The 26,589-nt window shown below is 51.9% G+C and overlaps 1 protein-coding gene across 2 annotated transcripts in view; it reads right to left on the reverse strand.

Moving 5' to 3' along the window:
• The window catches only part of PTPRN2 (protein tyrosine phosphatase receptor type N2), an 812,882-nt gene that overhangs the window by 48,897 nt on the left and 737,396 nt on the right, over nt 1–26,589 (reverse strand). For both annotated transcript variants that reach the window (XM_088018277.1, XM_028092397.2), the window contains 2 exons: nt 16,119–16,266; nt 873–946 (listed from right to left, as the gene is read on the reverse strand). In XM_088018277.1, the coding sequence (XP_087874403.1) occupies nt 873–946; nt 16,119–16,266 (222 nt within the window). The remainder of the gene's footprint in view (nt 1–872; nt 947–16,118; nt 16,267–26,589) is intronic.

A 26,589-nucleotide genomic window follows, 5' to 3' on the forward strand; every position in this document is an offset into this window, starting at 1 on the left:
GTTCTGACTCCCTCGCCTGCCCGCTCTCCCATGGGGTTCACCGCCAGCCGTGGGCTGCAGGGGATTCTCTGGAAGCCGGAGGGCTGCGGGTCACGGGGGTCCCCCCCAGGGCTTTTGTTCTCAGGAAGCCCGGCCCCGGGAGGCACAGCCCTGCGCATGGCTCTCTGCTTGTCTTGAGGGGAAGGTCTGCCCTGGAAACACCCCCGGGGACCAGCCTGCACGCACATCTGCCTCGGTGCCCTCCATCTTTTTAACAAGGGCAGGATTGGGGTCCAATTGTTTCCATTTCCCCTGAACAAATTAGGAACAAGTGGGTCTAGAAAGGAGGAACTCCACCAACCACAGATTTTCCTGAAAGTTATGGGTTCCAGTCAGTAAACCAGTGGCCGCTCTTGCTGGGCCCCTCAAGCCAGTGGACCCAGGACTGCTCCCGCCTGGTGAGGACCCAGCCCAGGCCAGCTGGTTGAGATGAGTCACCTGGTTAGGACTAATGACCTGGCTGAGACTAGTTGCCTGACTAATACTAATTACCTGGTTCACTAGTCATTTGGTTGAGACTAGTCGCCTGGTTGAAACTAACTACCTAGTTGGCTAGTCACCCAGTGGAGACCAGTCGCCTGGTTGAGACGAACTATCTAGTTGGCTAGTCACCCAGTTGAGGTTAACCACCCGGTTGAGACCAGTCACCTGGTTGAGACAAACTACCTAGTTGGCGAGCCACCCGGTTGAGGCTAACCACCCGGTCGAGACCAGCTGCCCGGGGGAGACAAACTACCTAGTTGGTGAGCCGCCCAGTCGAGACCAGCCGCCCGGTCAAGACCACGCGGGCTCGCGGCTGAGGACGGGCGGGGGCCCCGCCAGGATGTACTCACGATGGGGCTGGCATTGATGTAGTCCGAGTTGCTGTGACTGTTCTCGGATTTCAGCAGGATCCTGGAGTGATCGTCTGCAAGCAGAGGCATAAAGTTAGATCCGCACACAGGCCTGTGTCCCCAGGGGCTACACAGGGGAACAGCAGGTGCCGAATGCCCTTCGAGGGCTGCCCGCGGCCGTGCTGCTGTCCCTCCTTGGGGCTCTGCGGAGGTCAGTTCATGTCACTTCCCCCTCCGTCCTCCATTCACGCTCCTTCGGCGGCAGGGCAGAGAAGCAGGGAGTGTGGGCAAATGACACTAGGTTTCCCGTGGCAGAACTGCGCTATTCTAAGGTCTTTCTTAGAGTCAAAATACCAGGGTCAGGTGTCCCTCTGCAGGATCTTCTTTGGGGTTTCCTTTCAGCTAGTGGACATATATGGCCGCATATAGCAGATACGTATCTATGTGAATATTCAGATATCAGGCAACTATTTTTTTTTATTTTTTTAAACTTTTTTTTAGATTTATTTATTTATTTGAGAGAGAGAATGAGAGAGAGCACATGACAGGGGGGAGGGTCAGAGGGAGAAGCAGACTCCCCGCTGAGCGGGGAGCCCGATGCGGGACTTGATCCCGGGACTCCAGGATCATGACCTGAGCCGAAGGCAGTCGCTTAACCGACTGAGCCACCCAGGCGCCCTCAGGCAACTCTTTTTATACACAATTTTGTGGTCTGGAAATGGTTCAGTTCTGGAGATAACAGGACTTTTCTTTTAAATGGAGAGTAGAAGAAAAAGAAAACGTGGCCGAAGAAGGAAGAGGCATTGTGCAGGGGGGAGGCCTCAAACATGCACCAGGACTTGATGGATGTGGAAACCAGACGCATCTGTGGGGATTAGCGCCATGGGATTGTCAACGCTTAGTGTGCTTGATCCACGAGTTATTCTTGATTCTGGTTCTGGAATAACCACCCTCTTGTGTACAGTGACATCCCTCTGCCTGTCTTCGGGAACTTTCCAAGCTGGCCCTTGGAGGGACGTGGGGGAGGGAGTGCGGGGAGTGGGGCGGTGCCAGTTCCGACGACAGGTTACAGGCTCAGGGGAGGGACGCCCACGACAGTCCCTCCTTCCTCCCGCCTTCCCTGGGTGGGCAGCCACCTTCTCTGTCCTCTGCGAGGCGCAGCAGGGAACTGAAAGCCACCAAACATGGCAGTGTGCTCAACCCTGTTATCTTTGCTCCAGTTGATGCCTCTGGGTGCCACACACAACACCTATTTCTTTTCTTCTGAGAATCTGAAGACAAGCTGGCTGGAGCCTTGGAAGCCAGGGACGTGGGGGGCTGTAAATATTTCACCCCAGCCCCTCATCCCAGCAGAGCATCCAATTCCAGGCTCCCAAACTTGAAAACAGCTCAGGCACTGGGGGCAGGAAAGCCTGGGGACTGTGCCATGGTTTGTGTTTCTTTCATTTCTCTAGGAGATTTTACTTAAATTTTTTTAAAGATTTTATTTATTTATTTGACAGAGAGAGACATAGCAAGAGCGGGAACACAAGCAGGGGGAGTGGGAGAGGGAGAAGCAGGCTTCCCGCGGAGCAGGGAGCCCGACGCGGGGCTCGATCCCAGGACCCTGGGATCATGACCTGAGCCGAAGGCAGACGCTTAACCATCTGAGCCACCCAGGTGCCCCTACTTAATTTTTTTTTTTTGACAACACCTCTGGGGCTTGGGAAACTTGGTGAGTCTACTGGACTGGACATCATCCCATCAGTCTTATTGAGGTATTGACGTTAGCTTTTTTCCAGTAGAGATAAGAGAGATGAGAAATATCGAGAGATAAGGAAGAGCCCATACGTTGCATGATATGCTTACATATGCATATGTCATCTGCACCCAAAGGTAGTGGAAATGCTCAGAAAGCATTTATGATGGTAGCAGCTGAGGCATCCTCCTATGGTGTGAATAATGATACAAAAATCCCATGTGCTCAATGGTGTTGAGTTCCTGAACAAATATATTCTTGAAACAGTGAAAATTGGCAGTGGCAGGGAATTGAAATAAAATATACCAGAAAAATTGGTCAACTCTGACATCCTAACACGCTACAAACATTACTGTACAGAAGAAACTCAGGCGCCTGACTCCGTGCTGCTCCCACCTCCCTCGAAGCTGTGACCTGTACCTTGGAAACTTCTGCTCAGCCCTGCATGTAGGCACGCTAGTCACTGAAGGAATTTTGCTGACAGCTGAGACTCAGGCAAACTGCCCCTACCTGAGACCCACGTTTCCCCAAGGAGATACGGAAGTATGTTCAGAAGTTGCTATGTCCAAGATTTATAGGACCATTGTGGGATTCCTATTCACACAGATCAGGCAACCAAGGACAAAGAAGTTTCACCGTCCTTCCCAGAGCCTTTTTGGCTCCTGGATGTCTATAGTCATCAGTCACCTTTGGACTCCAGCTCCCTCCCCTTCACCTTCTTTCTCTCTCTCTTTTTTTAAAATTTAAATTCAATTAGCCAACATATAGTACGTCATTAGTTTCAGATGTAGTGTTCAATGATTTCATCAGTTGCATATAACACCCAGTGCTCATCACATCACGTGCCCTCCTTAAAGCCCATCACCCAGTTACCCCATCGCCCCCACGTCCCCTCCCGCAACCCTCAGTTTGTTTCCTATGATTAAGAGTCTCTCATGCTTTGTCTCCCTCGCTGATTTCTTCCCATTCAGTTTTCCCTCCCTTCCTCTATGATCCTCTTTGCTATTCCTTATGTTCCACATATGAGTGAAACCATTTGATAATTGTCTTTCTCTGATAGACTTATTTCGCTCAGCATAATCCCCTCCAGTTCCATCCATGTCAATGTAAATGGTAGGTATTCATCCTTTCTGGTGGCTGAGTAATATTCCATTGTGTATATGGACCACATCTTCTTTACCCATTCATCTGTTGAAGGGCATCTCGGCTCTTTCCACAGTTTGGTTATTGCAGACATTGCTGCTATGAACATTGGGGGACAGGTGCTCCTTCTTTTCACTACATCTGTATCTTTGGGGCAAATACCCAGTGGTGCAATTGCTGGATGGTAGGGTAGCTCTATTTTTAACGTCTTGAGGAAACTCCATACTGTTTTCCAGAGTGGCTGTGCCAGCTTGCATTCCCTTCTCTCAACATAAAAGAAGCCTGCATTTGTGCGAGGCCAGTCGATTCTTTAGGACGACAGGCTGCCATCTTGGTCTGTTGGCTTTCTGGATAAAGTTGCTTTCCTTACTCCAACACCATGCCTATTGACTTACTGGCCTGTTGTGCAGCGAGCAGAAAGAGCTCAGACCTGGTTATACTACCCCCAAATGAAGTTCGAGAAGCCCAGTTCCACAGCAGGGTGCCTCATGAACACATCAAGCTGGAGGCTGTGATGTGTTGCTCAGAAGCAGGCGCCTTTTCTGAAGGACACACCAGGTCTACTGTTGCAGTCTACACAGAATTCTGGAATAAAAAAGCAGAGTTTCTGGCTGCTTCTAGAGGGTTCCAGAGGGCCTCCCAGGGGCCCTGCCCCATTAGAAATATGTTCACCACAGCAAACTTCAGGCACTGTTGAGAGTGGCAATGGGGAACCCCCCTGACTGTCAAGAGAAATTTGTACAAAGAGCAGGTGAAGGGATGGGAGGGGTCCGGGGAGGAAGAGCTGCAGCCGCCAATCTCTGGCAGGGCATGCTGTGAAGGCACCACACGTCACCCAGCTGGACAGGGGCAGGCTTGGGGACTGCTCGGCACCCTTCACCTCCAAGGGGACGGCACTGCCCTGCCCTGCGAGCAACCAGCCCAGTGAACAAGCACCAGCTGGATTTTCGAGTCAGAAAATTAAGAAAACAGTTCACAAATGTGAGAGTCTTGGTGAAATAAAAATGCAATCTGGCATTTTTGTTCGGCACTCAGAGCTTGGCACTCTGATGGCTGAGGGGACAATCTGTTTGGAGCCTGTGCCCGGTGGTGAGGACAGACTGCGCTCTGTCAGGCTCCCCATGAAGCGCTGTTTCCACCATGCTCACTTCCTGCAGGCCCCCCTTTTAAAGCCACCATTGAGTCTGGGACAAGGGCTTCAAAAGCTTCAGAGTTCTGCTGCCTTCCCATCACATACTTGATTTTGCAGCAACACGCTGATTTCAAAATTAACAGTGAACTTGTTTTGTTTTTAATATTGTGTCATCTGAAACACTTAGAGCCACCCCGGAAGGGTTGGAGCACAGTGCGGGGACATGTCACAGGGATGGCTCAGGGGGTATTTCGATGGGTTGGGCAAATCTCAACTATCTTGTGGTTCACTTTTCCTGTTCATCTTTTTAAAACAGCTGATATGGGAGCCAGTGAGCTGCCATCAAGCTGAGTCTGGCTGCCTTTATTCTTTGTGTGGCCTGGCGGCATGACAGATTCACTGGAGGTCACTTGAGCAAGCTGGAGGTGAGCCCAGGGCGGACTCATGAGCAAACCCTCCTCTCCCTCGCCTGTGCTGCACTGACTGAGCATGGCCAGTGTGAACACACACACCTGCCTGGAGCAGACGCAATGGCCCCAACCACGCAGCAAGGATTTGTAGCCACCTGGGTGTTTGCCCTTCAGTTGAGAAGGGCGTGTGTCCTTTAGGGTCTTCGAGACCTCACTCGGGAGCCAGGAGATGGAAACTCAGTGTCTTCCTGTCTGTATTTGACCCTAAGATGGAGTTATTTTCTCTCATGAGATCCACAACAGTGAGCTTTATCAGGGAGTGGAGGAGAAAGACACCTGCCAAGAAGAAACTTGTTGAATTATGCTGCTGTGTGGGGCACGTTCCTTCTCTCAACTCCTTGTTCAAAAGTGATGTTCCAAGCTTCTCCAGCATTCTCTCTGCTCCAAGAGTAGTTTTACACATATTGCCTTTCTTCTTCTGGGAACACGGTGCCATAGGTAGAATGGGGTCTGTGTCCCCATTTTAGATTGAAACGATTTTCATAAATGCCAAAAGTTCTAGAATTTCTTCTGGATTATTAGTGGGACAAAGAGCACGTGAAGACAGCCCAGGGTACGGCTGGAGGGCTGTGGCCGACCCACGAGTGGGCACGTCCCGTTCTTGCCGTCGTCTAGAACACGGCCGCACAAACTGTTTAAGGACGGGGCACGGAGCCTTCCTTTGCCTCTAACCTGCCTTGTGACACCAAGGGTAGTGTTTCTTTAGGCATCCTGGTTATGTCATTCGTGCCAAGTGAATTGATAAATGTGGGCCAGTGATCTTCACAGCACTAGCAGATGAATTCCTGGATGTTGAATGCCTTTGGATCAGGTGTGCGTGGGGGTTGCTGGTTGACCACACGAAGGAATTCTTCACCCGAGCGCTCTGCCAATGTCCTCATGGGGCCTCCCAGTGGTCACTGCTTTCTCTCGTGCTGGCTGGATGCCATTTCCTTTACTTTGACGGTGTGGCTGGTGGAAATGCAGAGTGTGTCTGGTGACCCACCAGCATTTTGTGCCGTGGAGTTGGGGCTCTGAGTCTTTAATGGAGACCGGTCACCTGGAGAAGCTCGTGGCGTCAGTGGCCACTAGTTTCTTCTCCGATTTCGTGGGTCTGTGGATGGTTTAGTGCACTGGGAGCGCACAGCCTGCAGCTCGCTGCCAGCGGTCTCCCAGCTGTTAAAGCTGGCCCAAGGATCCCAGCCAGTTACATGCGGGAATGTCTTTACTGATTTGGACTCGGCATCGTTGAGCAAAGCTATACATTTCTATATGTTTGTTTGAAGACTGAGTAGCTACACAGACAGCATGCTTCTTTGCAGATCCGGGAAGGTGAAGACCACAGTGAGGTTAGGAAACATATTTGCTCTGAACGGTAAGTCCTTTCTAGAAAGGCCGGCTCAAGCTTCTTCCTGTGGCCTCCCCTTCCTCAGTCAGGAAGTGGGTGTTCTGCTCTTAGGTAAGTGTGCTGGAAACTCTTAGCTCAAATTCTAAAGATCATCAAACCTCCCAGAAAAAAAGCATTGGGGTTCTACTCAGTGCCTCTTTGGATCAGCACACAGTGCTGCGTTTGGGTGGTCTGGGTGGTGAGGTCCCAGATTCACAGCACCCTCCTGTGTCCAGAGCTGGTGAGAGAATGCGACCTGTTCTGTCACCCGCCCATCACCCAGCACAGAGGCTCACGTCGGCCTCTGGCCCCAGATGCAGCAGAAGGAGGTCTCGGAGTCCCAAGACGGCCTGGTCTCCTATCTTGTGGCTTCAATAGTTTCACCCACATCTCAGCAGAGCTCTCAAAAAGAAATCCCCAAATAGGACCGGCAGCTTGTTCCACAGGTGAATGACAGTGTGGAGGAGGACGAGGGCTGGACTCAGTGGGACACCCACGCCGGGGGCAGTTCTGACCACGTGTGGACCTCACCCATCGCAGCGCAGCTCTGGGGAAAAGGCACACCTGGGCACAGCCTGTGTGTGGAGCACACGTAGGAACTGACTCTGGTGGTTTCCGGTCTGTGGCCTGGCACTGCCTGCCGAGGCCCCATGGGGTCAAGCATTGACCTGTGTAACCCTTGTCTGCAGGACAAAGATGTGCTGGCATCCCTACCCCCAGGACCTCAGACATGACCCCTGTGAGGGTGTCTGGTGTCCCTGTGGGGAGAGGCAGATGCGGAAGGAAGACGATGTGTGTGCACGCTGAGCAGAGAGCCTGGAGCAGGTGCTCCCTCAGAGCCTCCGACATCCCGCCTCCAGGACTGAGAATTAACTCCTGTTGTTTCCACTGTGGCCTGTGGTCTTGCGGCGCCCCGGGCCCACACACCCGGAGTTGGGTCTCCGTCCCGCTCCGGCTTTCTCATGACTGGCTGGCCTTCCCCTTGCCAGGATCGTCCTGCTTCCCTGACCAGTTTCCCCGTCTCTTCCACAAGAGACGAGCCCGGACAAGCAAGAAGGGTGCCACCAGCGGTAAAGAATCAGGATCCTCTGAGAGCGCTCAGCAAACACATGTGGGGCCACGGCCGTGACCTCGGGCCGGAAGGGAGGAGCGGGCCCGGGCACTACGGGAACCGTGGGCGGCCCATGGCGGTGGGTGGAGGGAGCGCTCCTCCCATGCTGGTGTTGGGGCTGTGCACGCAGAGCACGCACGGAGGGCGCCGCATCCGACCGGGAGGGCAAAGCTGAGTGAGGCGGCGTGGCGGGCGTCTTGCGGGAACGGTGCTGCACGCGCAGTGGTGACGCGAGCACAGCCACGCCGCCTGTGTAATTCTGCTGAGACCTGCAGCCAACGCACACAGATGTCACCTCTACTCGTGTGAGGAACCACGGCCCACCCGTGGCTGAGACGAGGAAATGCATGAGACGCAGGTGGCCGAGTATGCAGCTCCTGCAGCCTCTGGGGGGTGGGCAGTCATACACGTTCAAACAAAGTAGATAGAACTGTGTTTCACTGAGAACACAGGCTGCCCCCAGAAACAATCCCACCTGCATCTGTGCCGATCGGGGGGACTAGAGCCCGTGTCGGGGGTGGACGGTGGGCATAAGCTGTCGTCTTCAAGGGATAGTTGTGACATCTGAAGGGGACCCAGGAGGACACAGTGACCCCTGACCCTTTGTAATGCCATCTGAGACAACATTATTCCCCCCAGGCCTTGCCAACTAGGATGCTTCTAGAAAAGTGAAAGAAGAAAGCTCGGCAGGAAACTTGCTGATTAACGTAACAGAGGTGGGGAGGGACGCCCAAATACCCCACAGAACAAGCCCTTCCCACAGGAGAAGGGGTGTGCCCTGGGGACGGAGGGACACGGAACAGATGCGGGAGCAGCTTCTGGCTTCCTCCGTCCCTGCGACTGAGCCAGAGCAGCCAGCACCCCCCGCCCACAGGAGCACAGTGGCTGTGGTGGGCCCAGCACCGCCAGGGAGGGTGAGCTGCTGGAAAGCAGGCAGATGTCAGGGCAGGTCCACGAGACCCACCCGTGGACCCGGGTGTCTGGGTGGATGAAGGGGATGTGGAAGCACCCACTGGGGAGATGGGGTGCCTTCCACATCCCAAGGGACTGGCCCAGGAGCTCCCTGTGGGCCCGAGCTCGGCCAATACTGCGGCAGATGGCCTCTCCCACAGGCACATAGGTATCCCCCAATTTGGTGATGCCCGAGACCCTGGAGAAGCCAGGCCATCGTCTGGGCCAACAGACGCTGCGAGGATGGTGTGGCCACTTCTTCATCTCCATCGCGAGACCCTCACAGAAATATGGTTCCACGGTCCCCTCGTGACAGCTGCGGCTACCAGGGCCGTGTGAGAAGGGCATGGTGGGCGGAGGCATGGACAGGGCAGGTCCCCCATGGCTGCAGTAAGGAGAGCCATGCCTCGTGGCCACAGATACCCCACACTCGCGAATTACACGTCTGCAGCCGGGAAGTCTGACATGAGTCTTCATCAAGCTGTGGGCAGGCTGGTTCTGAGGGTCCAGGGAAAATGCACCTCCGTGCCTCCTCACGCTGAGATGCGCCCACGTTCTCGGCTCAAAGCCCCTCCCCTCAGCCTCCTGCCTCCACGCACCCCTGCTCCGACAGTTCTGCAGAACCGCCTTAAGTCAGTGTCTGCTGATCTGCAAACCCTCCTTCCGTCTGCCACGTAAATCCCCCTCCTGCAAGGTGACTGGTCACAGATGCCGGCAGTTGGGATGTGGGCATCTTGGGGCCATGGATCTCTGCCACACTTGGCAAAGTGACAGAGTAGAATCCGTCAGAGACTCAAGGCCTTTCTGGAAAGCAATGGGCTCTGCGCTCCCAGGTTCCCACTGCCTGTGATGGACCACGTGGCCAGGTGGGTGGTGCTCGCCTCGCCCATTTCGGAAGGCACTACGTGGGCAAGGTCAGCATCCCTGCAGAAGGAAGGCTGCCATCCGCTGGACGTCTTCCGGGAGGCCTCACTGCTAGGAGTGTGAGCTCTCCAGACAATTGGGAATGAAGTGGACAAGGAGACGAGGTGGGAAGACGTGGAGGAGTGGGGGTAGGAAGGAGGGAAGCACGGGGCTAGGAATGGGAGGGCAGCTTCCAGTCCCAGTTTCCTGAGATCCTGGAAGTCCACAGGCAAGGGTTGCTACTCACCTGCACTGACTTCTAATAAGGAAGAATTTGCTGAATTCATGGTAACCTTGAGAGCAATGCGGTCAACTATTTTAAAGTGTTAGGTTGCCAAGAAAGACAACCCTGGCTGGACAGTTAATATGGAAGCAGATGAGAGAACTTTGTTCCAGAAGCTCTAGAAGGGAGCCCAGCCCCAGAGAGACGGGAAACCTTCAGCATCGGGGCCCCGGGGGCACAACTGCAAATATCCCAAGTAAGGAAAGGAGCGACAGGTGTCCAGAGCAGCAGGGCAGGCAGGATCTCGAAGGCCACGTGCGGTCGTGCATCCAAGGACCGGGTCGAGCGAGGGCGCAGACCTCACAGGGAAAGCTGTCAGGAAGGCTGACGCCCTCAGTGGGTTGATGACGGAAAACAGGAAGGGGATGATGACTGAGAGTCTCTTTAGCTGTGTTTGTTTAAACCTAAAGATCTCACCAGGTACGAAACCTCGATCTGGTGCAGAAGAAGCCATTTTAACAGGTGATTTAGAGAAAATGTATTTGATTGCAGCCCTGCCTGGACCATCTCTTTCCAAATCAGGAGGCGCAGAGAAGAGACGGGGGGTTGATGGATGGTGGGCGGATGCCACTCCCCACCGGCCCGGCGAGTGAGCTCAGGCATTTACGAGTCCTCCACAGAAGCACGCTCGTGGCTCACATTCACAGTGGCCACATGGAGACGCGGAGACTGGCACAGCCACTCTCAATCCCATGGTGCCCCTGGGCCCCTGACCAGAATGGGGGTGGCGGGGGCAGGGGACAGCCAGCCTGCAAGCCAGCGGGTGGACTTCCCGAAGACCTGTTGGGACCGTTTGCAAAACCAGAATGGGAACGTGGTCAGTAGGAGAGCAGTTTCATTAGGAACGAGTCATGTCAGAAAACAAAAGGGGGTTGTTTTCAAAAGACCACAGAGGTGGAACCTCCAACCTGCCATGACGATCCTTGATTACATCACAGTAAACACACCGCCGTCCGGACGTGCCTGGAATGCCTGGAAACGCTGAAGATGGACCGGAATGAGATGCTCGTTTTCCAGTTGTAACAACAGGGCTGTAGTAACGTAGGAGAACATGACATCCTTATTTTTAGGAGGCACAAGCTAAAGTATTTATGTAGATGTCATGATGCCTAAAACTCACTTTGAAGGAGTTCAGCCAGAAAATGAGTAAAGCACACACACGTGTCAAGCAAAATCGGCCCCGTACTGACCGGCAGCTGTGGGATCTGGGTGGTGGGTGTGTGGGTCACCATCCAGTTATCATTTCTACCTGAGCGCTTTAAAACTTTTGCAATAAAATGTGTGGAGGAAAACCCTGCCACGCTGGTGACGCTCCTTTGCGAGGGCTCCTGGGCTGGCCCACGCAGGAGTTCTTCCTGGTCGGATTGCGCTGCTGGGCCGTCCTCTGTGGGGCCAGGAGGGAAGCCTGGGGCCCCCTGCTTCCCCTCCTTTGGCTCTGGCTCTTCTACCGGGAACAGGGAACACAGGACCCGCACCTCTCGGGGTTCACGTCTGCAGCATCTGCCCCCGTGTCTGATGCAAGCCCTCCGTGAGCATCTCGACGATCCCGGGGCCGCACAGCAGGGCTGGAGGCGAAGCCTTGGCTCACTACTGGCCACCGAATGCCCCTTCACAGACCTGTGTCCGCGTGAGGGGGCCTGGGTAGGGCAGTGCCCCGTGCTGACCCTGTTGGATGTGTTTTTACAGGTGAAGACACGTAAATCATGTTTGTCGAAGTGCAGATCCAGAAAGCTGACAGAGGGGAGGCAGTGCGTGGAACCAGGAATCAAACTTTTGCTGGTGGTGAGCAAGGATCCGCTGACAGAGATGAGGGCAAAGCGCCTCTAACCTCAGGAAGGACAGGCGGGGACGCGGGCATCCGGGGCCACAGAAAGCACGAGCCGACCTCGTGGCTTGTGATGTGTGGACAGCACGGTGGGTGTGGACAGGTCAGGGACGAGCCCCCCACTCCTGGCGAGGTCAGTCTGTTCGCTGCACCGGGCAGGGAGTGCTGCTGCAGACTGGAGGCAGCCGCCGCACCGGGGCTTACGAGCCTGCGGTCTGGCTCCGAGGGAAGCAGTGTAGGGAATATAAAATCTGAGCTGTGACAGGTTAAGTTGTGCCGACGGTCACTGCAGCTCCCAGCCCGGGTCCTGGAGGCGCGGACAAGCTGCTGGTGGGGGACGTGCCATTGCGGGCACGTTATCTCTGCCACGTCAACAAACCAAAGCCTGCCCCAGTCCGAAGGGAGAGATTCTGCTGGGTCTGAGACAGGAACTTGTGTGGCCCTGTAACTTCCTTGTCGAGGGGACACCTGTGTGCAGAGCCTCGCACACAAGAGGGAAGGAATCCTGCTTGCTTATCAGATTTGGGAGGCGTACCCATGACCGATCACGACAGGTAAACCAGGGCAGGTCTGGGTCACTCACACTAACTCAGAATATCCCTCTGTGGGGATTCCGCTTAGAGTTTAGAAAAACAAATGTAAACCAAAGGTTTGTTTGGAAAGAAATTATTTCCTGTGTGTTTTAAGGAAAGCAATGCTCAGCCCAAGGACTGCTGTACTGTGTGAATTTGGGATATTCCTTTCTGTGGAAGTTTGAAATTTTTGTGCATTTTTCCAACATGGAAAATCCCAGGCAAGTGCACAAGCCTGTAGGGGCGGTGTGCCCCCAGCAGAGGGTAAGGGTTTATGCCCCAGCGCCCTCGTCTGTCAAGTGCAGGGGTGACTCCTGCAGGGACTCGAGGTGACAGGCCTTGTGCGGGGCACCCGGGGCTGGGGTTCACACATGGCCGAGCCCGGCGCCGCCCCAGTGCCCTGACCTCTGCGGACGGCCAGACGGGGTCAGCCGTCCTCCCCAGGGCTGCCGGGCTGGCTGGGGTCCCTTTAGCAACAAAGCCAAACTGTGAGCACGCTGCTACGTGCTTCCCCTCTGTCTCTCCATGTCTGCATCCTGAGCTGTTCGCTTTCTGGTTTCACCTCTAAGTAGTTTTTTGTCTCCATCTAATTCTCGGTCTTGTTTTTGTAACACAGAATAAAACACATTTTTTGTTTTGTTTTGTTTTGTTTAAAATGGTGCACCAAAACAGCATCATTCTCCTGTTCTTAATTTAAAGAGCAGATGAGCAGAATACTGCGTAATTCTTTTTAAAAGTACAAATACATTTAGAAAGCATATTAGATTCTTTAAACTTCTGAAATAACATGGCTACACCCAGCCCAGCGTCAGTTAATCTCCTCATAAATTCTCCTTTGATGGATACATTGGAAGTAGCTGTGGGACCGCCAGGCTGTCGGGGAGAGGCTGATGTCCCGGCCACTTCTCAATCTCCTGCACGACCTGCCAGCCTAAGCTCCAGGAGGCGGGAGAGATGTCTCAGACGGGCCCCGGATGCAGGAAGATGCGAAGGAGGGTGGAAGGCGCGGGGGTGTGTGCAGGTCATGCCCTGGGCCTGGGAAGCTGCAGAAGTCCAACTGGTGGACCCCGAAGACGCCGACTGGCCCTCGATGGGGAAGTCAGGCAGTCGCTTCTGCCCCTGGGGTGGAGGAACCGTTGAAGAAGGGCTTCCTTGAAGGGACAGGTGTGGAGGCAGGAGGACGGGAGGCCCAACCGCGGGGGTCCCGCCTGGGGTATCTAAGAACCCGTCAAATCGGCAACCTGGGAGCTTGGTGGAAGGGACGGGGAGGGTGCTGGGGAAAGCCAGCTCCGCTCCCACCCGCCAGCGTGGACGCCGGGAGGGGTGCTTTCTGTGCTGACAGCCCCGGCCACCAGCTCACGGGGCCCACACTGGCCTGCAGAGGCCAGAGGCGCGGGAAACCCACCCTCAACACCTTGCCGTCCCACCATGGGGCCGATTCTGTGCCACGAAGAGCGTGAGCACCTGGCCACAGGAAGCAGGGTTTCCGAAAGAGGAGGTAGTTATCTTCCGTGCAGTCTGGCAAGACCGACCGAGACATCAGCTTCTCTCCATGCCACCCCCTGCATCCTGCTCGGGAAGGGGTGCAGGCTGAGATCCGATGGTAAGACTCCCCTGACAAGCGAAGGCGGCCAGTATCGGGGAGACAGGGCGATTGCTACGGGTCATCCACGAAAATGCTTCTGGGCCAACCCTGGCCTCCGTGGCCCGCACAGCTGCCCCTTCATGACCCCGGGACAGGGAGGAGCCCGGCCAGGCTGCTGGAGACTGGCCACCTATCCCCAGCGCCACGGGAAGAAGGAAGAGGCTCTGGTCAAAGGGCAGGTGTCGGGGCTCCCACGGCCTTGGGACCGGGTGCCCCACCGTCACGAAGGTCCTGTGGGCACAGGGACTCCATGGGCCACCTGCCGCAGTCTGGGCTTTCACTGTGGGAGGGGTGTTGGAGGAAGAGGCTGTGAGTTTTAGTAGTTACCATACGGGACCCAGTAGTCCAAGTAAGCGACCAAACCCAGGGAGATGTTCCATCGAAGCTTGTGGACTATTTGCCCCAAACAGCTACGTATCCAAGGCTCAGGCCAAAACCTCCCCACCTCCCCACAGCGGCCCCGGGTTGATCATCACACCTCCCAGCCTGTCAGTGGCTCCCACACACAGTAGGTGCTTAATAAATATGTTAGTCAATTGTGGGTTCTTTGTTACTTTCCTTCTAAATATAGAAGCTCTTATTTTTGTTTTTAAAAATTTTTTAAAGATTTTATTTATTTATTTGAGAGAGAGAACAAGAGGTGGGGAGGGGCACGGGTAGAGAGAGAGAGAGGGAGAAGCAGACTCCCGGCTGAGCAGGAGCCCAACTCGGGATTCGATTCCAGGACCCTGGGATCATGACCTGAGCTGAAGGCAGGCACTTAACCAACTGAACCACCCAGGTGCCCCTAAAAGCTCCTATTTTTAAAGCTCTTCAGGGAAAAACCCCTCACACCTCATGGAAGTGGAGGGCCTGGTCTGAACCCCTACTGAACTGTTAGAAAAAATCATGCCCAGTGCCTTCAGATTTCAAGGGTCTGTGATGCCCAGGTCAGTGTTGAAGGCACCATAAGGGGTCAGCTTTTAATCTTCTGAGCTGCAAACTCGATCAGATTGCTGCCATTTACCATCAGAACATCTCCGGCGGCCTGTGCCGGGCCAGGTAAGGCGGGCCCCTCGGGAGACGGTCTGTACCATGCTCCGGGGGGCACCAGGCTGACTGCAGAGCTGGGACACAGCGTGTGGGACACGGCGTGGGGGGGTCCGTCCCCACCGGGGACACCGATTTTGCAGAGTGTGGCTTCGCCGTGTCCTCGAAAATGTCAGCCGACAAAGAACACTGTATTACGTTTGAAGTGTGCCCGACCACGTCTCTCCTGCAGTCACTAGGACGGGGAAGGGGTAACTGCGCACGTGTTAGCCGCCCACACGGTCGGCACTGGGAGAGTGTCTGTTCACGTCAGGCACCTGGGTCACAAACGCCCCTCACATCCCGGTCCTCTCTGCAGGGTGGGTTCGTACATTCATCAGGGTGCAAGCCCGGACTGGAACCTGCTAGAACACAGGAGGTTCTTGCGTTTATTGGCCAAGTGACCGAGAAAGGGGCCCAGTGGCCAGGAAGCGGCAGACTAAGCCCAGTGGCCAGGAAGGGGCAGTCTGCTTACGGCCTCTGTGCGGGCCTGTCCGTCCGTAAGTCGTATCACATACAACGCATAAAATAAGACTGTCTCCTACTCGATGCAAGCTGCTTTAAAGAACTGGTATCTTTTTGTATCTCTGTTTTCTGGTGGTGATTCCTGTGCAGAGAGCAGGTCCTCGACAATACTTGTTGCAGTAAGTGTGAGGCCCGAAGACGTCTGAGGACCCACCACCACCCACCTGGTGCCCACAGTGCGCAAGGCACCGCGCTAACTATCCTCAGGGCCCAAAGATTTCAAGGACGACAGGAGGATCCCAATTACAGACGAAGAAGAGGCTCAACGAGGCTAAGAAATGAGTCTCCAACTGCACAGTAATAGCAAACAAAGCAAGTGCTCGTTGGTGTGTGGATGTCCTCAACCCAGGACCGTGCCACTGGACCACAAAGGGAGACACTGACTCTGTTTCTAGGCCAGGACGGCTTCCCAGCCAGGAGCAGAAACACAGGTGCGAATGGGGAGGTGCCGCCGGCCCCCCCCGGCCCCGACCCCCCCACCCCCGGCCCGGGAGCGCCACGGCTAGGTACGTACAGGTCAGCACAGCCGGAGACCGGTTCTTCGGCACGTTCTCCTCCCTCTGGGCCACAAGTGAGCTGTTGGGCTCGGCCTGGTAGACGCACAGTGCCTCCCACTCCTTCTCCAGCCGGCTCTTGTTCCTCAGGTGGTCCTCCATGTAGGCCTGAAACGGAAAACACAGAGTCAGGGACTGCCGCCTACAGCCCTTGGCGGGACCCACGACACAGAGGGCACAGCCCACGCGTCACCTGCGTGTATGAGTGAAGAAGCTGGTTCCTACCAGACCCAGTAAACACAGGCCAGCCAGACGCACAAAATGCAGGAAAGGCTTTTTACATGTTTTGCTGGTTGGTTCCCGGGGGTTCATGGTGTGTGCGTTCCGGGTACAGAGCCCAGGCATCAAGAACACTCAGCTGATGACGTGGCCTTGAAAGCTGTTACCAACCGACTGGGGAAAAGGCGGGCCAGATCCGATCAACTGACCAAAAGCTGGAGTAGATAATGTGTCCATGCAGATGCCGTTCTTCTTATAATTGGCCTACTTTTCCGAGTCCAGTGGGTGTGATGGGCTTAAGGCACGGGGCTGCTCCGATGTGTGCAAAATGTTAAACAGCTTGTGGTGGTAAAAAAACCAAAAAAACAAAACCAAAACCCAAAACAGTGGAACCAGATATCCTGACCCTCGGCTGCTTGGATCTTAATTTTTCTGGGCACTTGTCCATCAGCAGTGATCGCCGGAAGTGGACGAGGAAAGGCCTCTGGAACATTCCCTCCCACAAGGACAGCCACTGTCTATGCATTCTCATGGATCTATGGAGTTGAGAAATGACCGTGACTTTAAGGAAAAGCATTTCAAATGACCAAAGCTCAGCGGCTTTATTGTGCCCAACGGAAATAGTGGTCCCCCCCTGGGACGCCGTGTTTGGGGGTCTTCAATGTATTGTGTGTGGACACAGGTCTTCAGCCACATCCACAAACAAAATAAAACACACACGCACACGGGTCTAGGTCCCTAGTGGTTAGGCACCCCCAGGTCTAGTCAGGGTTGGCCCCTGGCCCCCCGCCAGCCCCCACTGTCCTCTCACTCCAAGGGAGCACGCAGCTCAGGCCCCTTCAAAGGCCAGGACAGGCCTGCTCCGCGTCTCCTCCCTGGGCAACTGCTCTGCGCTCAGCAGCACCGGGAAAAGTAACTCAGATCAGTCTTGTTGGCTTCCCACTCGTCTCACAGTTTGGACTACAGTTGACTTGAATTGGTTTGTGTTATTCACTCAACAAATACCAGCTCTATCCATGTCGGTCTCAAACCACGGAGAGCCGGTGCCCTGTGGGTGCTGTGGGACAGAAAGCATCGCCCTCAGGGTCTGCCTGGCCCAGCGGGTGAGGGGTGGTGGGGGCACCCAGCCGACGTCACCGGGAGGGCCAGCGATGGGCTGTGACCGGAAGCCAGGACCTGGCTTGTCACAGTCATTTAGGGACCCGGCAGATGGATTTTTGTGCAGATGACAGAGAACCACACGAGCCACGGCAGTGACATACCCTCGACCCTCCGAGGCACACCCTCCTGAGGAACACAGCCTCCAGCCACTGAAGCCGAGGGAGTCGTACCAGCCCACCCCTCTTCATCAGCGCCCTACACTGTGACCTCCGCCCAGACAGCCCCTCTGGGTTCTTCGCAAGGGAAGGAAGTGAATTTAAGTGGCCCGATCCAGAAAACATCAACTACAAACTGCTTTTTCTTTTTGAGACAATCATTATAGAATATTAAATACAAAGTTATCCTAATAAGGACATTTTTGCATGATTAACATTTAAGTTTTGTGAAATCTTTCTCCAGCTAAAATATGGGGGTAGGGATAGTTCTGGCTGAAGTGTGTGGTTTCAGTGTTACTGTGGTTACTTTCCTCAAGATCGGATATTGTCTGCAAGAGGGGCACCGGATGTCACCTTAATCCCTGTAAACTGCATGTGTTTACATTTTCACGTTTACCTCCACGATGGGAAGTGAAATCACGCAGTGAGCTCACTTGGGTTTCTAAATTTATAGCAAGAAATACATACTGGGACTGTAGTAAGCAAGCTTGGGTGGTAGGAGGGAGGGGGGAGAAAGAGCAGATATGGACTATTTTTTCATTGAGAACAAAGTCATGTAAAGATACACTTGATTATATTAAAATTGAGATAACTTTTTCATTCTCTCGGCATGTGCTACTCCAGTAGCCTGTGTCTGTCATGCCCTGGTCATCTCAATTTGATCTGTTCTGTTAATATTTTTATGAAACATCATTTATGATAGTAAAGTAATGTAATTTCCCCATTCATGGTTTTGGAGACTTTCCTCTTCCATGTTTGTGGATAAGATTCTTGCTTTTCATCTGTGACATGAGAGTATATTTTCATGTTGTCTGCGGGGAAGCTAAGCCTTAGTCGTAAAATAATGTGTTTTTAAACAACACCCAAACCAAACTGCCACAGTAACTTAATCCTGGGAGGTCCTGTCTCTCAAGGGTGTGAAAAGTGTGAATTAGAACAGGTACAGTAACCCTCCTCAGACGTAGTCATCTTCTGGAATAATTGGTAAGTTAACATGTAATGAAACACTACTCATGTTCTTTCCCCCAGAGTGAGCATGTGGCTGGAGCTGTTTTAAAAACTGAATTCCGATACTTTTGTTTTATATATGTGTGTGTATGTGAGAGTGAGCATGGTGGTAATGGTGGGAGGGCATAGTTTTTAAACAAACCGTACATTTTTATTACACATGTAGCATGCATAGAAAAGAACAGAAAATGAAAGGAAGCGGAATGAAAACAAATGCTACTAATAACTCCACCACTCAGAGCTAACCATAAGGCTTTGATAAACCCTACTCTCCTTGGCACGTGCATGGGCTGCTTTTTTTCTTTTTTTTCAGGGCTGATCACCATCGCTTCAGCTTTGGACAACATCCTATATTACAGGACTTTCTTCTCTGAGTTGACAAAAAGCTGAGATGAAACTTTCATCTTATATTCGGAGAAGCCAAGGCCTAGATTCGTTAAACCCTTGGCCCAAAGCCCCCAGCAGCCAGATGCAGCACCAAAGCTTGGGTCTGCTGCCTGGGACACCGCTGTTTTGTCTTGGCTCCCTGCGGCAACCTCCTCCCCACGCCCCTACCCTCACGTCCACTTCCTAGTTCACTCACAGAGCAACCAGATCACCACTTCTGGCCCCAGACACCACTCGTTTAAAAAAACCACCAGTGGAGCCTAGACTAGCACTACCCTTTGTCCAAACTTCATTTGACTAACCTGCTCCTTTCTATCCCAATAAGACTATTTCCCAATGTTCTGACCACCCCCCACCCCACATCACCATCATTCTTTACATTTCGTTCACGCTGATTCTTCTGTAATGAATCTACCCTGACTTTACGGTCAGTGCAACAGCAGCATCTCCTTTGTGAACCTGGGCTGTGCTTACTGCCAGCCTCTCGGATCCTCATTTCCTACAACCCCACCCTCTTCGTCGGACACTTACTATTTTAAAAACTATGTCTTTGCACATTCTTCTTTGCGCTATAGCTTGGGGGTGTCAGGATATTCTTCCTCTCACGAGATTAAGATTTTTGAAAATGGAGCCAGTGTCTCATTCACTTGGCACGTGCTTTGGGCACATAGTCGATATTTGTTGGATGACTGCTCATAACCTGGAATTTTCTAGAAGTAATTTGTACTACTGATAAACATTTTATGTCAATGATGGCATCTAAAAAAATTGCCTTAGGATCTTCTGAAGTTGGAAGAATTGCCCCAAAACGTAAGGTAGGGACTTTTGTTTCATTGTCTATTTCCTCACCTCCTTCTTGCTTTCTGGGTTATCCAGCCAGCATCTTTACAATCCACGCCAAGCAGGTGCTGCAGCATTCTAATGCTCCTGTGGCAACCCCAATGTAATGACACATTTAGAAACTTGGAGGCACCACAGCAGTTCAGAAAGCTCTACCTCCAACCCTTTTAGCTCTTCCTGCTGAGTCCAGGCCCCGTGCTGTCTCCCTCCGTTCTTCTCTGTCACTGTGTGAACTCTGTGCGCTGGGCAAGTGTCTCTCATTCAGGATGTAATACATGCCATTACGGGTGTGATGAGGGATGCTTCTAGAACCTGTCGTCCCAGGAGCTGTGAGCATCTGCTGGTTAGGTACCCGCCTCACCCACATCACTTTACACAGTCCTGTTCCAGGTTCTTGTGAGTTCCTCTGAATGGAAACTTTATGAGAGAAGCCCTGAGATATGCAAAGTACTAGTTAATAGTACTAGAAGGAAACCAGCCACATGCAGGTGGGATCCCACTGTGATGTGCACGCTGAAAACGTAAAAGAAGTGAAGAGCTGGTGCTCAGTATTAGTTGCTTCAACTTGAAAAGTGTAGGTAAATTAATTTTGATCGCTACTGCTGGTTCTTAAGGAATGTTTGGAAGCGTGACTTTACTCTTTTAGAATTGTTCACTATACCTTAATATTGGGGTGGCAGAGGTAGAGGCTGTGGAAGTGTTCTTGGCGGGAAGAACTCCCTCGGAGGAATTTTACTCAAGCTGGTTTTAGATCAGTCCTGAGTGGGGAGCTGCCTTAACCTTCTTGAATTCTGATACTTTCCTGGGACCTAGACTTAATGGGCTTGCAGAAAAGATAATCCCCAGATAAACTGTTTATGGGAAAAAGCAGGCAGCTTCCAGAATGTGGGTTTTCCGAGTTAGTAACCGGGACACACCGGCTGACACCGGCCTCAGGCTCCGTGGCATTAGCAAGTAGAGCAGGTTGAAGATGAGCCAGCATTTCTTTTGAGTTTTTTGCCCAGTGAGAACGACACCAGCTTTCGTAAGCCCTATTTTATGAGATAGGAACCCAATCAGAGGTTCTCCTCTTTAATCTTCTTCGTATGAGTCTTAACTCCTCATCTCTTATCTTTTTCTAGCTCATGCTATTAGATCACTGGTAGGAAGCCTACAGACATTTTCTGGGTCACAAGGACTATGTGCCACCAGATGACACAGCATCCGTGTTTCAGACAAACTGACTGGCCTCCACATTTAATGGGATGATTTTACACAGAATCCCAAACCTTTGGGACAAAAATGTTATTGCTTGGAGATATGTCCACAATTTGTCAAGGTGGCTTAAATATTTTCTGCAGTTAAGTTCTCTGATCAAATTGTCAACACCGTGAGGTCAAGAAGGTGATTTCTTAAAAATATGGAGCATTTGGGATGCTCTGGAACATGATGGGGTTTTATTAATAATCACAAGAGCACTTTGTATCTTCAGGAGCTGATTGTAGCTTCTGTCCCCAAAGCCTTTATGAAAGCCTCAAGGAGCTTTTGCTGAATTGGAAAGCAGTAAAATGGAGTAGGCACTGGACTGGATTTTGAAAGACTTCTTAACAGTGTAATTCACAAAAAGAGTTGGTCCCCACATAGCTACTTTTTGGTTATACTTTTGGGCAAACCACCTCATCTCACTGACCCTTAAATTTATTGCTATGTAAAAATGGGAATCATAGTTCGTACTCCTGGAGGTGGTTCCGAGGGTTGACTGGGTCGCTCTGTGAAGTCGCTTTGTGAACTATAACGTGTATATATGCGGAGAGGTGGTGATCATGGCAGGTCTCAGCTCTTCATTAAAAAAAGAGGGAATCACTTAAATTGTCATCCATATTCTGTGACTTTACTGTGCGTCCTGGGGACATTCCCATGAGCTAATGAAATATGACACAGTGAGTCTGCAGAAAAAGCAAACACCAAGTGCAGCCTGAATGCAGAATTCCGGGGGCATCGTGGCGGGCACGACACCAGCGTAAATACCGCCACAGAGGGAGATAACAAGCAAGCACCAGTAAGCACATAGTTCCTAGACTCAGAGTCGTATCCTGTCATCAGGGACAGCCATCTTCCTCAAAAACTCAGTTTCCACCTTGTGTGGATAGAGCCAACATGTGCTCAGATTGCCATGCTGAGCTCACAGCCACCAGACTGTGAGATTGGGGATGGTTCCAGAACTCAACCCCCTCCTCTTGCCTTGTTCCCTTTTGTTGATCACTGCCTAGCGAGGGAGGTATTTCATGGCCAGTCTTGAGGACTCACTGGAAAATGCCAGTATAAGAGAAGGTGTGAAATCAAGCTGCTAATTAAAAGATGTTTTCCAGTGTGGAAAGCGGGTGCTAATACCCTGTGGCGCTTCTGACTCGGCACCCTCAGACTGCGTCCTGCTCGGAGACTGTTTCACGGGCACCGTTTTATGTTTGGTGTCAACACCGGGACCCATTTCCAGATCACTAAGGAAATAACCCCACTTACAAAAACTATTCTGTTTCACCACACGCAACAAGCCCACATCCATCCTTTGACGTCAGTTGGCAGAGTTGCCGTCTGCCTCTGAACGCCAGGATAATGGAGTGTGCAGACTTGTCAGGGGTCGTCCACAGGGCAGCACGGGCTCGTCCAGGGCCTCCCGGATCGCAGCCGCCAAAGGTGCTCTGCCAAATCTGCGTGCAGTGGCTGGCTGGAGCCTGAGGGACAGCAAAGTTTAGCTCCGCTAAACGTCAGAGATTATATGTTATTTTAGCATCTCTTACACCAGCATTGGAAGAGGTGAGATGCTGGGCAGTGAGAGTGGATTCATTATTACTAAAGAGAACAGCAGAAACATATCCCTTTCCAGGAACACCAATGCTCATGAGGATGGAGGATCACGGATGGACAGATAAGCGAAACAGCATCCACTCAGCACCATGTCCCCTCAGTCAATATATACAGAAACCGTCAACAGCAGCATGAAACAGTGCCCTCGCAGGTGTCCGGACACCTGCTGTGTGGGTCCTCAGATACGAAACAAGTAGAGCATCTCGGTGGAACTTCATTTTACGACAGTGCTGCCAGAAACAAGCATCTGCCCGCTGTGGCAAAGGCGTATTAAAGATAGGTGGGCTTTTGGAAGACCCGATTTTTATGAGGGAGGCTTTGTTTCCATTCCTTTCTTTACCTTGGTGCCTGTTATTACATGACTTTGCTGATGTGACAATCAAACCATTTGTTAAAGTGAAGAATACAACCCATTTACATTTCCCTTCCTTGTGAGAAGACCAGAAGGCTTGTGCTTTAAAATCAGGTAGAGGTAGATTAATGCCTTTAAAAGCAAGGAGTAAGCTGCTTCTGCTGCCATTTGGGCAAAGGGAGGAACTTTTTTCTCTTTAAAAATAAAACATTGCTGGGGCACCTGGGTGGCTCAGTCGTTAAGTGTCTGCCTTCTGCTCAGGTCATGGTCCCAGGGTCCTGGGATCGAGCCCCACATCAGGCTCCCTGATCGGCGGGAGGCCTGCTTCTCCCTCTCCCTCTCCCCCTGCTTGTGTTCCTGTTCTCACTCTCTCTCTCTCTGTCAAATAAATAAAATCTTTAGAAAAAAAAAAAACATTGTCACTTGTCTTCATTAATACATGAAAGGGGAATATTTATGTTAAATGTTTGAATTCCCACAGTAAGACGTTTGAATTCCAAGCAAAAAATATGTAAAGATGAAAGGAGAACCTCGATGGGGTCCATTGTCCTGACTTAGCTTACGCAGCCAGAGCCACGGTGTCAGCTGGCGGCTTGGCGAGGAGAGGAGCTCTGCCCGCCTGCACAGCGCTGCCTCTGACACACTCTCAATGTTATTCATTAATGTTATGAGTGGGCCCGTGAAGATATTTGAAATTCAAAATTAGAAATTCTAAGTAGTACATTCAAACTCAGAGAAGGGCAGATCTAGTTAAATGATCAGAGGGTAGCTTTGTTATTTCTCCGCTTAGAAGAAACTTGCTAGAAACAGGAATTGTGAACCATACGATCGTATTCAAATGCCACCTGACTCTGATAAATCGGAGCCACAGGGTGAGGCCCTGCACAAAGAGCATGGCCTGGCTGCCCAGCGTGTCCCGTACCACACCCCGCATCTCTGCATCTCCTCTCACTTGCCATGGGACTGCTGGGTCTCCCTGAGTGGTTAAAACATGCGTGGCTCCAGTAGATATACACATGTTATTCTTAAAAATGGCAACAAACAAACAAACAAACAAACAAAAAACCAAACCGCAGACCCAGGAGAGGCCAACTCAAAGCATGTTCCTGTATTATCAAAACGGAGTTTACTTGGGAAAAGCAATCATAGTTTGGCCTTCAGCCTCTGGGTCACGTGTACAAAAAGCCTAAAGACGTAGGCATGAGGAACAGAGGCAAGACTCATGGTGCTCCTCCTTTTGATTACATTTTGAAAATCGCTTCCGTGGAAATTCATTTTGAGGAGGGAACGTTCCACATATCTTTGCAGTGAGCCTGGTTTTTCCTGGTGAGGTTGACCAGCAGGAGCATCATGTGGGCAGGAGAACCGGCTTCACTGGCAAGTGTGAACTCACGTCATTTTCCCCAAGTTCTCCCTCTGAAAGCTCTGGCGGCCAAGCAGAATCTCTGAAGCCCAGAAACCCCTGAAAACGGGTCTCAGGGCTATCTGCACGTGACTTGGAAACACACTCCCACTCTTCATATCGTAACCAAGCACACTGGGGGGATAGAAACGTACAATTGTTAAAACAGTGGAGAAAAGTTCAAAGGCTGCCAAGTGGAAAGGCTTTAAGAGAAAGTCCCCAGCTCACACGCAGTTTAGGCGCAGAGGTGAGTGAACACAGCGACGCAACAAAGTGCAGAAGGAACAGAGGAGAAAACGTGCTGGGTTTGAGGCTGTGAACACTGGGTTCTCGGCTTTATTTAAAATCCCTTTTGTAATTGAAAAATAAAACACATGCAAGGACTAGGAAAATAAACAAAAGCTCTAAAGAAAACATCATGTTTTTCAAAGAACTTCTGGGAAGCCCCCCAGGCAGGAGTCTCCAAGGCAGGAGTTGAGACGTGGTTGTCCCCTGTGCTTTTGTAGGGTCAGAGAGAACACAAGGTGCCTCTCTGCAAAGCAACCATTAAAGGGGACATGAAAACTAATTAAATCTTGATTATGTAGAACTAACTAATTGGGAGCTTCATTATAATTTTGGGTCTTGGTATTCTGCATCTAGAACAAGGTCCAGAATTGCAAAGAGTCACATCGACAGAAGAGAGGTCTTGAACAGTGGTGGAAGAGCCTGCGGGGGCATTTCCTGGAATCCATAAATAATTAACCCGGTCACAGGGTGGTCTTCAGGGGCGCTGGACATAGATCAGCGATGTGCTGAAGGACACCCCGTCTGTGCTAAAGACACGCGCTCATCGAATCAGTGTGTGACTTCCACTAGCAATTACTTGACAGATTTGTAGAAGAAGAAAACCACAACTTGATGAACACTTACAATTAAAACCTCGACGGAAATTGTTAATAATGAACACCTGTCCCAGGAAGGTTCCGAATAATAAACCTTAAGAAAGAAGCAGTTCTGTCCTTACCACCTACTCTTACTAAACCGGAGGAAGGGAGAAGGTTCTCCAGCATGACGCGGTGCTCAGTGTGTGTGTGGGGGCGGTGGGGGGGGGGGGACGCGGGCTCCGCAGGGAGACAGAGAAGGGAGCCCACGTGGTGGCAGCCGTCGTGCTGCCCTGTGCAGGCTGTCATTCTTCAAGGAGCTCGACGAGCTTAAATAAACAATTTTATGAATCTTATTATCTTATTTAGCATCTTAAGAGTTAAGGTTATATGAACAGAGATCAAAATACAAAGATGAATACTCATGAATGATGGAAAATAAGAGAATTATGCTGCATTTTCCATACATGAAAAAGGTATTAATGTTTGAATTTAGGGCAAAGAGATTCCTTGGCATTATGAGTGAACGCTGAATGTCTCCTCTAATTGTGGAAGAGAGACCAGAGCTTCACTCCTATTTCATACTCCTGCCCTGGTGTTGGTGGTTTAGGGATTTATTCATTCATTATTCACGTTGTCATGAGTGCATCAGCCGAGCCGGGGCATGTGTGTGTTCCGAGGACCCAGCAAAGACTCTGTCCTCGTGCGGCTGATTTCTTTAGGAGGAGAACAAACCACATACAAATAAACAAACATGATTAGAAAGATAACTTCAGCTAACAGTAGAGCGGTAAGAACACATGACAGAGATTAAGTGAGGGGTGTGGGAGGCAGAGGCTCAGACCCCAGGAGGGGAGGCCCCTCTGATGAGTGGATTCCTGAGGGCATCCTGCAGGATGGGAAGGGCTCATCATCAAGAAAGAGGGGTATCACAGGGAGACCGGGCAGCCAGGGCGAGAGCCCGGGGTGGGAAGGGTCCGACAGGGTCCAGAAACATGAGAGAAGGCCAGGGTGGCGGGAGCGAAAGGGGCGAGGTGGGGCAGCGGCCAGCGCCCTGACCACAAGGGAGCCCGCTGCCCGCGGGGGGAGCCTGCAGTTTGCAGTAAGAGCTGCGGGAAGCCACTGGAGTGTTTTAAGCAAAGGAGGCACATAATGGAAAAGATGCTTTTAAAAGGTCACTCTCGCTACAGGCGGGAACCA

The sequence above is a fragment of the Eumetopias jubatus genome, unplaced genomic scaffold (assembly GCF_037043125.1).
Source record: "Eumetopias jubatus isolate StellerSeaLion01/CBP00866 unplaced genomic scaffold, mEumJub1_p1.0 scaffold_14, whole genome shotgun sequence".
In the NCBI taxonomy this organism is placed as follows: domain Eukaryota; kingdom Metazoa; phylum Chordata; class Mammalia; order Carnivora; family Otariidae; genus Eumetopias; species Eumetopias jubatus.